General features: G+C 33.9%; 1 protein-coding gene across 4 annotated transcripts in view; it reads left to right on the top strand.

Moving 5' to 3' along the window:
* LOC129717782 (acetylcholinesterase) overlaps window positions 1-13,419 on the top strand; it is a 111,148-nt gene that overhangs the window by 52,369 nt on the left and 45,360 nt on the right. For 3 of the 4 annotated variants that reach the window (XR_008726742.1, XM_055667939.1, XM_055667941.1), the window contains 5 exons: window positions 2,571-3,225; window positions 7,466-7,610; window positions 7,715-7,952; window positions 8,270-8,553; window positions 8,648-8,855. Coding sequence is in view for 3 of the 4 variants with exons in the window: in XM_055667939.1 (XP_055523914.1) it covers window positions 2,942-3,225; window positions 7,466-7,610; window positions 7,715-7,952; window positions 8,270-8,553; window positions 8,648-8,855 (1,159 nt within the window). In the remaining variant the exon portion in view is untranslated. Of the gene's footprint in view, window positions 1-403; window positions 502-2,570; window positions 3,226-7,465; window positions 7,611-7,714; window positions 7,953-8,269; window positions 8,554-8,647; window positions 8,856-13,419 lie in introns of all 4 variants that reach the window. The other variant, XM_055667942.1, reaches the window with a different exon arrangement.

Raw genomic sequence — 13,419 nt, 5'->3', positions numbered from 1 at the left:
TATATATATATATATATATATATATAATATATATATATATATATATATATATATGTATATAATATATATATATATATATACTAATATATATATATACATATAATATATATTATATATATTATATATATATATATATATATATATATATATAATATATTATATTATATATTATATATATATATATATATATATATATATATATACTATATATATATATATATATATATATATATATATATATATACTATATATATATATATATTATATATATATATATATATATATATATATATATATATATATATATATATATATATATATATATATATATATATATATATATATAGAATGTGAGTGACCCCCAAATTACTTTCATATTTATAATCTCATTTTCTCATTTCAGTCGTTTTAGGCTGTATAATTTCGTTGAAGCAGCAAAGTTTTACTTCGAATTCATCAAAATAATGAAGTGATCAATGTCACCCCGGAATAACAATTGAAGTAAGAATTTTAGAGCATGTTTTAAAACAGCAGTAATGTTGCTAAACTTTTGAAGTAGTGACTGGATCTTGCTGAATGCATGCCAGTACTTATTTTAAAAATATAAAACAATGAACTCAGTATATTCTCAAAATAGATAAGATATATTCAAAAACTTATCAAAGTCACTCCAGTTTACGGAGACATGGAACGGGGTGAAATTGATCAATTTTCATAATATTTTCCAATTAACTAACTTCATGTACATTTTTTCCGAAATAGTATATATTTAAAACAAGTACTGGTATGTGCTCTAGAAAACCTCTGTGGCTATTGGTGAAATTTCTATCGTCTACTTCATTAAATAAATTCGAGAATTATATAAGTTACTATGAGATAAATCGGGGTGAAATTGATCACCCTTGAAATCCATGTATTGGTAATGTGATTTTTTTCGATACGTTTATGATAAATGATGATTTCTGAACTGTAAAATTTCAACCACAGCTAGTTTGGAAACGAAAATAACGATATTTCAGATTAAAATTTATTCATTTTGGTTCACAAGCAGCAGTTTACTAAATTTGCTCTCATTTGATCATCGTTAGATTGATTTCAATTAGGTGTGTTGCAGAAGCTCAAAAACTAGCTCTGAAATTAAAATCTATGTGAATTCATCAGTATTATTTTAATAGTATGAAATAATCATTATCGAAAATTATATGCTTTGGGCTTTTATCAAACTTCAATCAATTCTCCAAATTTAACGTAATTAACCCTTAATGAAAATTACTTTAAGTTAATTAAATACTTTTTTGGCTTATTGGGAAACTTGTTTGATCATATTTGATTAAGTTTTGACTGAGTTAGAAATTTTTTTAGAAAATATGTAAAATTGCACCGGGCATGCAAGGTTAACTTGGACAGGTATGTGAATCGTGCAAAAGTTGCATTTTAGTATTTTTTGATTGATCAGTATTCTTTGATTGATATTTTTATCACGAATTTTCAGGTAATGAACTTCACCCCACTGATCAATTTCACCACGTTCCACGGTACATATTCAATAAAATGAAAATCATTCGGGGTTGAAAAATACAGTCCCTCTACAATAATGGGTCAGTCAACGTGTTGCCTAAATGTTGAAAAATGAATATAAAATCGGAAAAGTTATCAACTACGAATGTTTACTATCTATTTCTGTGTTCTGATGTATACTTTCGGTCGACAGTTAGTTTCACTGCAGCTGATGTGTGTAAATCGGTTAAGAAGAAAAATAGTACTTGCATAGCAAAAGACACAATTATGGGTCACTTTTGGCCTTCAAGATCATTTAGTTTATAAAACCATCAAAATCCATCACAAAAGTTATTTTTTTGTTGTAAAAGCTTGATAATAAGTTTTTTTATTAGGTCGTGATGTATTTTCATGCAAAAGTAATAAAAATAGCCAAAATATGGACTGACCCACAATTGTGCACCGCAAAACGTGACATTACCACAATTATGGGTCACTTCACTTCTTGCACTGAGCAGAATTATTGTTTTTAGTAACATTTTCAACATTGAATCATTTCAATCGTATGAATAGGGTTACAATTGAGTTATAAAAAATACCACTGCCAATGAAAATTGTTCAGTTTCGTGAGAATAGACGTATTTGCGTAAAAGTGACCCATAGTTGTAGCTGACCCATGATTGTGGAGGCACTGTATATCGTGCAGGAAAGATGTATTAAAAACCTGAGAAAAAACATGTGCAAGTCACTGAACATCGGATGGCTTGACTCTTTTGAAATTCGAAACTAGCACTATGCGCTTGTCGAAGCGTACTCTGTAACCTTGTGATTAAGAAGCGCTCTAAATACATTGTTAGGTTCTACATCACCATTTCATACAGTCTTTATATTGTAAAATTTGTAGTTTTTGTTTAACAACAAAATTTCTAATATTCTTAGTAAATAATTGAAGCAACTATTATTAAATTACGCGGGCAAGTCAACTATCAACTATCTTCATTACTATAGTACTTCTACTGCTTGTTTTATTACTAATATATCTTTGAAACTATTTTTCTTGTACATTTTTTCAGCTGTCGCAGTAAAATTGGCCCAAAAGAAAGTATTAGTCTACCTTGTGCTGTGTGTATATTAATATTTATGTAGTGAAAGTTGTGTTGGATATTCGATAACAGAATAACTAAAAAATATCAAATCTATTTTAATGCGTTATGTGATAGCATCGTTTTATGCCAATTATGAAATTTTATTGTACAGGAATAAGTGTTGTTTATGTTTTTTGTGTTCGTCTATTGATTGATTATTCAATCAATTGAGTGAGCAAGGAGAATACCGGGAATGTGAAAAGTGAAATAACATATTAAAAGTCTCCTGAGTTGGAGGAATCAACAAATAAATTAGCATTGGAATAGTATTTTTTGGTACGAAGCACTAAATCGACAAAATGTCATCAGAAGGGTTGTGTTGGAAGTTTTTCTCCGTTATGGTGTATATTTCTGTGATAAGTCCTGTGTACGGAATCTTTGATCGACTGGTAGTGCAAACAAGTAGCGGTCCGATACGAGGTCGTTCAACAATGGTGCAAGGTCGTGAGGTGCATGTGTTTAATGGTGTTCCATTTGCTAAACCTCCTGTTGATGGGCTTCGTTTCCGTAAGCCTGTACCTGCAGAGCCTTGGCATGGTGTGTTAGACGCTACCCGACTCCCTGCTTCTTGTATACAAGAACGGTAAGTTCTATCTAAAACAGTAACACAAATGATAAAAAATCTTCTATGCTTTTATACTGTTTCGAAACTATATAAGTAAAGGAATATTTGATCGTGGTGAGGTTTTGAGGATTTTTGAGAGCACATTGTACGGATTTGTATGAGAAGTAGTTGAATGTTGCTTACAATTGCTCTGACGTAAAACAATGAACAATGCTTGTAGGTATGAGATTGTTTTTTATTCAATTTGAAAGTGGTTACTTTGCGGATGGTATTGGTAAAAATGTATTATCGAGAATAGTCATAGTGGAAAAGAGCAGCTGAAGTCAGAAACACAGAAAATCATTAGCAAAAGAATATACAAGAAAACTTTGAAGACCGTCGCCGGTGAAAGACGCGATTGAATTCTGACCTAAGAGAAATAAAACTTTTTACTATTACAGTTTTTTTTCTGGGGTATGATTATGTAATCTGTGTAACTGATATATGTTTACCAGACAGTCTAATAATGGTAGAACAATACCTCATTACCATTGAGATGGCAAATCTGCTGTTATTCGTTTCTCATTTTCCTATAACTGATATTGATTTTGTAAGATTGAGGTGCAATTCGACTGGTTTTGACTGGTAGCTTGAGAGAGAGAAAACGAAAGTTTAACGATTAATGGGGTTAATAGAAATAATGACTTTCTTCTTTCTGAGGCTTGCATTTTCACTCAGGATTTAGATAGTTAGCATTAGCATTGTACCTCGAGACTAGCTGGGAAGAGATTGCGATTTTTTACAGAATGAGTGTAATTGAACAAGGCGACATTCATAAATTGAGTAACGCAAAAACAACCACCTCCCCCATAAGTAACGAAATGTAACGCCAACCTACCCTCTCATAAAAATTACGTAACGCAGTATAAGAATATGCTTGATAAAAATGCTCGTTTCTTGAGAGTCTCTCCAGAGATTTTACTTTACGGAACGCTGATCATATCTCCCCCCTTCCCTATATAATAAATCGTAACGCTCCCCCCTTTTGAGTGATACTTAACTTATGGATGCCGCCTAAACAAATAATTGAATTAATAAAAATCCACTTTACCTCTCATATCAATAAAATAGAACACGGTGTGGTGACAATCATTTGAAATCATGATATCATATTAGGAAGCATGTGTAATAAGGCGACATCCATAAATTATGTAACAGAAAAAAGATTTTTACCCTCACCCCCTATCATGTTACAAAACGTAACACCACCCCCTACCCCGTAACAAAAATTACCTAACGCAGTAGAAGAAATGCTCAGTTCAGCAGTCAAATTATATAACCTTCTCGGAGTTTTTCGTTACGTAACGCTGATTTCAGGATGCACAAAGTCATTGTTCTGCGATGACACAAGCATTTCCGTAAAAGGCAAGCATTTCCGCCTTCGTGTCATATGCAGTCGATTGCAGAAAAGTTTAGATATTTTTCTTCCTACTTGCAAAAGTGGAAAATCTCTCCCAATGCTTCTAAAACTCAAATGATAATTTTTCCGCATAAGCCTAGGGCTTCTTTCCCCAAGCCAAACAATAATCACGTTGTCAAGATAAATGGGGTTATTTTAAGTTGGTCTGACAAGGTTAAGTACTAAGGACTAATTTACGATAAAAAACTTATTTTCAAAGAGCACATTGAGAGTATAGAAGCCAAGTGCATCAAATATACGAGATGTTTATATCCTCTCATCAACAGAAATTCTAAACTTTGTTTAAAGAACAAACTTTTGATTTACAAACAAATTTTTAGACCAGCAATGCTTTATGCTGTACCAATCTGGTCAAGTTGCTGTTCAACAAGGAAGAAAACATTACAAAGGATTCAGAATAAAATTCTGAAAATGATTTTGAAGCGTCCTCCTTGGTTTGGTACACTCGAATTACATAGACTTACTGGTGTTGAACCATTAGAAGCTATGTCAAATAGCCAATAAGTTAGCCAATATCTTTATAGCCAATAAGTTAGCAATTAAGTTAGTTATAAGTTTACTTCCCCCTTTCTGACAAGTAGGTTTAAGTCCCTACGAACGATAAGTCCTAATTGCGAAAGCAAACAAATCCTAACAATTAAAATTACAAATTTTTAAAAGTGTTGAGAAGTCACCATTTGTGATTGGACACACATACTCATTATTTACTAATATTTATCATAAATACTTAAGCTACTAACAAATCCCCCCCTTAAAAAAACGTAACGCTGCCCCCTCCTCTAGGTAACGATTCGTAATGCTCAAGGGACTCCCCTCCCCTTGTGGGCGTTACGTAATATATGGCTGCCGCCTAAAGTGATGAAAATTTAACAGTCGGACGATCAGCTGCACCCGATTTAATATGTTAACAAAAATATTTGTAATGCTATTTTAATTGACCATTTTTGAATTGGCGTAAACTTTGCAAAAATGTTTCTGTGGGCCATTTTGTGCTATTGGTTTTTTTTTTGAGTTACGACTTGTTTTGAGAAGCTATGTAAAATTGTTATTTCAAAAAGTATTGAAGATTACAGATATTTTTGAAACCAACACGGTTGGTTTCATTGGTGTGACGTCCTCGGCAAAGTTTTTGATAATCATTGTGCCACTCCGAAATAAAAATTACTCTAAAAAACATTGTTAGAGAAACAAAGTAAAAGTATTTATCCAAAAAAGCTTATTTTCAAAAATTTATTATCTGAAAAAATTAAAACCCAAAATAGTTACAATTATCCAGGAAAAAAGAAAAAAAAAAGAAATCAGAACATTTCATTTGATTGGCATTGTGTCTTCATAAAAGTGTTCCCTCGTGTTCATAGAGACAGGAACAAAAAAGTTTTCTGGGCAATTTTCGGCAAAACGTTCACAATATCAAAAAGAAAAACGAACGTGCGACGCGCAAGCGGTCATTTTTTATCAAGCAAAGTTAGTGTTTGATATATCATGCTCGTAAAATTCGAGATTTTTCGGGGTTTTCTTCTTCGACATGCTATAGTTAGCCGTAAATCGTGTTTTTTTTTAAGATTGATTGCTAAATTTCTCGAAAAATACATCATGTACTAATATGAATATATGAATATCCAGGGAAGAGTTTCTCAAAATACTATTCTCTACAAACTTCCTTTAGAAATTATCCTTCTATTTTGCTTCCCTGAGAAATTAGCAACAGCGCTGCCCTAGCGGTGAAATTTTGAACTGCCTAGCCATTATCAAAAGTTGGCCAATAGTAAGGATCAATATTCGAGAAGACATCGTTCATCTAGGAGGCAACCCTAAGTAGTTATTAATTTCGCCCTGATTTCAGTCCTTTCTGACCACTGTGCCCCGGTCCGCCCCGGGTGACACCCATGAGGCATTTTTTCATTTACCTACCCTTCAAAAGGGTAACATCCGTGAGATTAATTATCAATTAGGTGGAGGTCGAGGTGAAACCTTAGTAAAATTATATAATTTTGCTTCTAGGAGTATAATCTCAACCAATTTTTCAAAATTGGGTAGATTTTGTGAAATTGAAAACGAACGTGCCAACTCTCACAATTTTTGAAAACAAGATGATCTCACTGCAACCTGGTGGGGGTGATACCCAAATTTTCCGCCCCGGGTATCCCCAAATTTCCCGCCCTGGTTTCACTACGCCACTGTGTCTCAGACAAAGTTGTTGATAATAATTTAGTTCCTAAAAAATAAAATTAACGCTGTGAAAAAAAAGGTTTGTTGTGACAAATTTTATTTTCTAATTTTATATTTCTACATGTTCAGTTAACTATTATTGGTTAGCTTATAGTTTGTAAAAAAATTTTCAGATTCATAAGAAGCGAGTTTTTTTAGATATTAAATTTATAAATATATGTTTGTGTTTCTGCTAAAAAATTTCTATTGTCTCACGGTGTATATTTTTTGTGGAAGGACAAAATTACTGTGTACAATTTTGCTGCACATGGTATACCAATCAAACCAAACGTTATGTCTTTAGTTTTTGATTTGAAAATTCAATAGCATGAAATGGCATTTTTTACCCATACATCTTTGCAAAGTTTCAGGCGAATCAAAAATGACAAAAAGAATACAATAAAACTAGGACATTTTTTGTTAAGTTGCTCAATTGTCAAAATGTTTGAAGACATGCGAAGACAACTTTTCGTGAAGCGTGAAGACATATGAAAGAATGATCTGTCATCTTTGTTCTGATGTAATAGCCAGCACCAAAGATTGGGGCACGGCGTTTATTTATGGCAACTTATGCTTCATTTGCTTTTTTAGATACGAATACTTTCCTGGTTTTGCTGGTGAAGAGATGTGGAATCCTAATACGAACGTATCCGAAGACTGTTTATATTTGAATATCTGGGTTCCAACAAAGACCCGTTTGCGCCATGGCCGTGGTTTAAATTTTGGAAGCAACGATGTGAGTAAAAACTTGCGTGAAAATAACTCACTACGTTGTTGCGTAAGACGTAGTACAACTAAAGCCGCATAACTAATATTTTTGCTGTGCCTCTCTTATTATAGTATTTTCAGGATGATGATGACTCTCAACGCCAGCACCAGTCGAAGGGTGGATTGGCAATGTTAGTGTGGATATATGGTGGTGGATTCATGAGTGGAACATCAACACTGGATGTTTACAATGCTGAAATTCTTGCAGCGGTTGGGAACGTGATAGTCGCCTCGATGCAATATCGCGTGGGAGCCTTTGGATTTTTTTATCTTTCACCTTATCTAAACGGGAACGAGGATGAAGCTCCCGGTAGTATACTTTAGTCTCTTTTTCATCATTTTTTATACAAAATCTCATAGGCTGATTAAAATTGATATTAAAATTCTTATTATTGTTTTGAACATTAAACGTATTTAGTATTTTTTGTATGGATGGACTCAAATTCTTTTGCAAGTTAAAATCGAACCTTTTTTTCGTTTTTATAATTGTAAATATCATTTCTTAAGACGTGTCTTGGGACATTGCTGTACTGTCTAATTTCAGAATACATTGATTCTAATTTCAGAATACATATAATACCAAAACTGTTTATCTCACATGGAAATTTCTTTTTTTGTTTTGCATAGGCAATGTTGGTTTGTGGGATCAAGCGTTGGCTATTCGGTGGTTGAAGGAAAATGCAAAAGCCTTCGGGGGAGATCCAGATCTAATTACGCTGTTCGGAGAATCAGCAGGCGGCAGCTCTGTTAGCTTACATTTGCTATCTCCCGTAACCCGTGGGCTATCGCATCGAGGAATTTTACAGTCCGGTACTTTAAATGCACCTTGGAGTCATATGACTGCGGAAAAGGCTCTGTCGGTGGCTGAGGCTCTAATTGACGACTGTAACTGCAATCTAACTCTACTGAAGGTAATGAATATGACACGTTTATAGCTAACTATGGCTATCATAAGACGGTAGTAGACGAATACTGCAAAATTTCATTATTATGTTTTAATAATAGGAATCACCCAACATCGTCATGCACTGTATGCGTAACGTGGACGCGAAGACAATTTCAGTGCAGCAATGGAATTCATACTCTGGTATCTTGGGTTTCCCCTCAGCGCCTACTATCGATGGAGTTTTCATGACAGCTGATCCTATGACCATGTTGCGCGAAGCTAACTTAGAGGGAATTGATATTCTAGTGGGTAGCAATCGAGATGAAGGTATGTAAGTAGGTACTTATTGCATATTGCAGAAACAAATAATCCCTGTGCCTACAAAGTAAGGTCGCTTTTAATACGACTTGTTGAATTTACACATTTTTTATGTGGATTTCAAAATTTATTTTCAATTGTCACCACATGATACAGTTAAAGAGTAACTCTTACTTATAATATCAAAATTGCGCAGAAGTATTGAAAACTTTGAAATTTACAGAGTTACAAACTTTAAATTCCTTTTTCTCGAAATAATCAAAATGTCACTTGATCCAGTCTGACAATACATCGACCAAATATGGTATTGATGAAAATGATAGTATACTAAATAAAATATAAATATTTCAAAATATTTTTTTTTAATCGAACGGTCATTACCGTCTATATATTTAAATGTCATTATTATTTGCTGAACGCTTCTGTTCTTTTATGTTTCCTGTGAAAATCAATTGCTGAAACACGTTTCCTTTTTCCCACGTGGTTTTACTACAGCAAAGTTATGAAGAATGCCAATCTCCTTCTACATCGATTTTCTGTAGCGCCATTTACTAGTATCTGGTAGTATGAGTAATTGATCTTTTCCTTATTATAGTGGAATTGCACTTCATTGTATACAACTATTTTCACAGATGGAAACTGAAAATTGTGCATAGAAAAGTGAACAGAAATTCATATGTAAGACTCATCTAAACATTATTAAAGTTACGCAAAGTCAATCTCCAGTGTTGGCATTGAAATACAAAAATGAATTGTTTCCTAAGGCGTCGTACACAAATTACGTAACGCTAAAAACCTAGATTTCAGACCCCCTCTCCCCCCCCCCTATGTAACGATAAGTATCGTCTATATGACTCCCCCTCCCCTAAAATTACGTAACGCTGGACAACCTGTCCCCCCTCCAAATTTGCAATTTTGAGCAAACATCACAGTTACGTAACTACCCCCCCCCTCCCCCTATGTAACAATAAGTAACGCAAACTTAACCCCCCTCCTCCCCTTCATGCGTTACGTAATTTGTGTACGACGCCTAATATTTTTTTAATACTCGGACTATCCGAAATTTTGAAAAACATTTCGAACCGGACAACCGATTTCTCCGGATAATGGAGCCGATTTTTAATTTTTTTATTTTTTCTCATCGAGCACAGTCAGTTTGTTGATAATTAGTATATTGTATGCTGTAACCGATAACAAATATAAATATAAGAATTAATCCACATAGCAGTTATATTAACTATTACTATATACTTATTATACCACAAATCGTATACCAATGTAAGAAGTCCAATTTCTCTAATGAATGAAATTGAGTTAAAAGATAGTTTCCCAAAGGGTGAACCAAATACGATCATTAAATCAAAGCACAGAAGGATTTTCAATATTGTGGCTGTTATCACTGGAGTATGTGAGTCTTATTTTATCGATTACAAAATAATGTTTCCAATGCACAGTGGTCGGAAAAGGCAATTTGACGAACTTAATTCATTTGTGCTTGAACGGTTGATGTTAGCCAAAGACAATGTTTGAAAGAATTGTTCACAAAAATATAACGAAAATGTTGATAAGAAAATTTTTTGATCATGGCCTACTATCATAAAAATAAAAAAATTAACTTTCGATACAGCGAAGATACATGAACAGTTTCTTCAGCAAAGTTGTAGAACTTTCCAAAATATGAAACTTTGCAGAAGATATTTACTTTCCATGACGTGTATTTATTGAAATACAAAGCATTGTCGCTGTCAACCCCATCGAATTTAGTTTTTCTAGCATAACTTTTTAAATATTCTTTTTTCAAGAACATAATGTTCTAGACAAATATGACCAACATAAAAACAAAGGTTTCTTTCGAAGACAGTATGTTGCTACAATCGCTTTATACTAAGTTAGAGCGTTTTTTTATTAAATTATTTCTCAGTTTCAAATGCATATAGGGGAGAAAGAGGCAAACCGGAGCACATCATCAAAAATTTTTTTCAAAGCTTAGACCTTGTATTATAAGCTAGTTAAACTTTGATACTTGACAATTCATAAATGAATGAGTAGAGTGATGTTTCAGGTATGTATGTTTCTGGGATTTTCTATACAAAAATGCACCAACTACCTGATTAATGAACGATAATTTGTGAATTAACGAAACAGATAACTCGCAATACTATTGTATTTGTGCCGTGTCAAATAAACGATAGGTGAAGAAAAAAAAACTCGCAATACTTTCAAAATTAGTGAGAACACTTCTTAGGTGTGTGTGTGTGTGTGTGTGTGTGTGTGTGTGTGTGCAGATTTTTATTCTCACTCACTTTTCTCAGAGATGGCTGGACCGATTTTCATGAAATTAATTGCAAATGAAAAGTCTTGTTGCCCCATAAGACCCTATTGAATTTTATTGTAATCGGATTTCTAGTTTAGAGGTTATGTTCAAAAATGTGAAAATCATGAAACATCAATATCTCAGAAACTACACAACCAATTTAAACAAAATTGGTCTCAAAAGAACGGGCTACCTAGAAAACCCTTAAGTTTTGAATTTCATAAAGATTGAACTTGTGGTTATGAAAAGAAACGTGTTCTGAAGACTGTTTAATCTCACTCATGTTTCTCAGAGATGGCTGTACCGATTTTCATAAAATTAGTGTCAAATAGAAGGTCTAATTGCCCCATAAGACCTTATTGATTTGTTTTGCAATCGGCCTATTACTTTGCCTGTTATGTTTAAAAATGTGAAATCCAGCTTGGACTCACTCACGTACTATTTGAACGTTCCAAGTTCATTGATTCCTTGCGGTTTGTTTCTGTCATTATCGGCAGACTTTCTGGCATCAATCTGACACCGGAAATATCCATATTGGGAGGTATTTTTGGTTGTTTTCCAGAAACTAAAAGTGGTCGTCTTCAAATTCAAAATAGTGTCCAGGGTCAATGTTTGGTTTCTATGCATCATCACGTTTACGGAAATATCCATATTGAGTATTATTCGTTCATTTCCGACTGTTGCCTATAAGTTGCCATTTAGCAATTCAAAATGGTGCCTGAGGTCAATTGTTAGCTCCTTGCATCATTCTGGTTCCAGAGATACTCATATTGGAAAGTTTTGTTTATTTTAGGCTGTTTTTCACAAACCGGTAGTCGCCATCTTGGATTTCAAAATGGTATTTAGGATACTGGTTAAAGAAAAACTCATATTGGGTGATATTTGGTCACTTTGGACTGTTTTTCAGGAGCCGAAATTCGTCATTTTGGACTTTAAAATTGCCTGTGAAATCAATTTCCGTCATCTGGGCGTAATTCTGGTTCCAAAAACATTCATATTGAATGGTATTTGGTCATTTCCGGCTGTTTGCCAGACACCGGAAGTCACCATCTTAAAATTCAAGATTGTGTCTGTGATCAATTTTTAGCTTCTGTGCAGCTTTCTGGTTCCAGAAATACTAATATTTAAAGGGAATCGTCCATTTCAGGCTGTTTTTCAGAAACCGGAAGTTGCCATCTTACAATTCAAAATGTTGTCTGAAGTCGATTTGTGGCGTCAGTGCATCATTACGGTTCCGGAAATACCCATATTGGGTGGTATTTGGTCATTTGCCGCTGTTTTTCCGACACCGGAAGTCGCCATTTTGGATTTCATAATGGCATTTGGAGACAATTTCTGGATTTTGAACGGCATACTGGTTAAAGAAAAACTCATATTGGGTGTTATTTGGTCATTTTCTGCTGTTTTCAGAAACCGGAAGTCGCCATCTTAGAATTTAAAATGCTATCTGTGGTCGATTTTAGCTCCTGTGTATTATTCTAGATCCGGATATTATTATATTGGGTGGAAATCGGCCATTTTCGGCTGTTTTCCAGAAACCGGAAGTTGCCATCTTACAATCCAAAATGTTGTCTGAGGTCGATTATGGAGCATATTTGTTACCACTAAAAACATTCACCTGCCAATATGGTTCCATTTAGTTGATTAGTTCGCGAGATGTGAAGAAATTTGTGAAGAAACATGTACTTTCAGAAGAGGGACGGACGTCAAACCATTATGGACATATTTGTTACCTCTAAAAGCATTCACATACCAAATTTGGTTGTATTTTCTTGATTGGTTCTTGAGCTGTGCGAAATTTGTGTTTCATTTTCATGGGATCCCTCCCTTATAGAAGAGGGAGTCGGGTTTCAAACCATTATGTACATATTTGTTACCACTAAAATCATTTACCTGCCAAATTTTGTTCCATTTGGTTGATTGGTTCTCGAGATGTGCACAAATTTGTGTTTCATCCAACTATTAGGGACATATTAGTTACCACTTAAAACATCCACATGCCAAATTCGGTTTCATTTGCTTGGTTTGTTCTTGAGTTGTGCAGAAATTTATGTTTCATTTGTATGGTATAGTGTAGACTCGAGGGCGGTCGGGGAGAAGAATAAAATCCGTCTATATCGGTTGCTCTCTAAAACACTTCTGCCTTTATTCTTCGTACTCTCGCTACCGTCAATATATGCAGACACCTGAGCCGTCAAGCATTATGAATATGCTAGAGCACTATACTACATTACTTTTCTCTATTCTTATTTTTTTCCT

The sequence above is a fragment of the Wyeomyia smithii genome, chromosome 1 (genome assembly GCF_029784165.1).
Source record: "Wyeomyia smithii strain HCP4-BCI-WySm-NY-G18 chromosome 1, ASM2978416v1, whole genome shotgun sequence".
Lineage (NCBI taxonomy): Eukaryota > Metazoa > Arthropoda > Insecta > Diptera > Culicidae > Wyeomyia > Wyeomyia smithii.
Note: the sequence above shows the minus strand (reverse complement) of the source record. Positions and strands in the feature narration are given on the sequence as shown.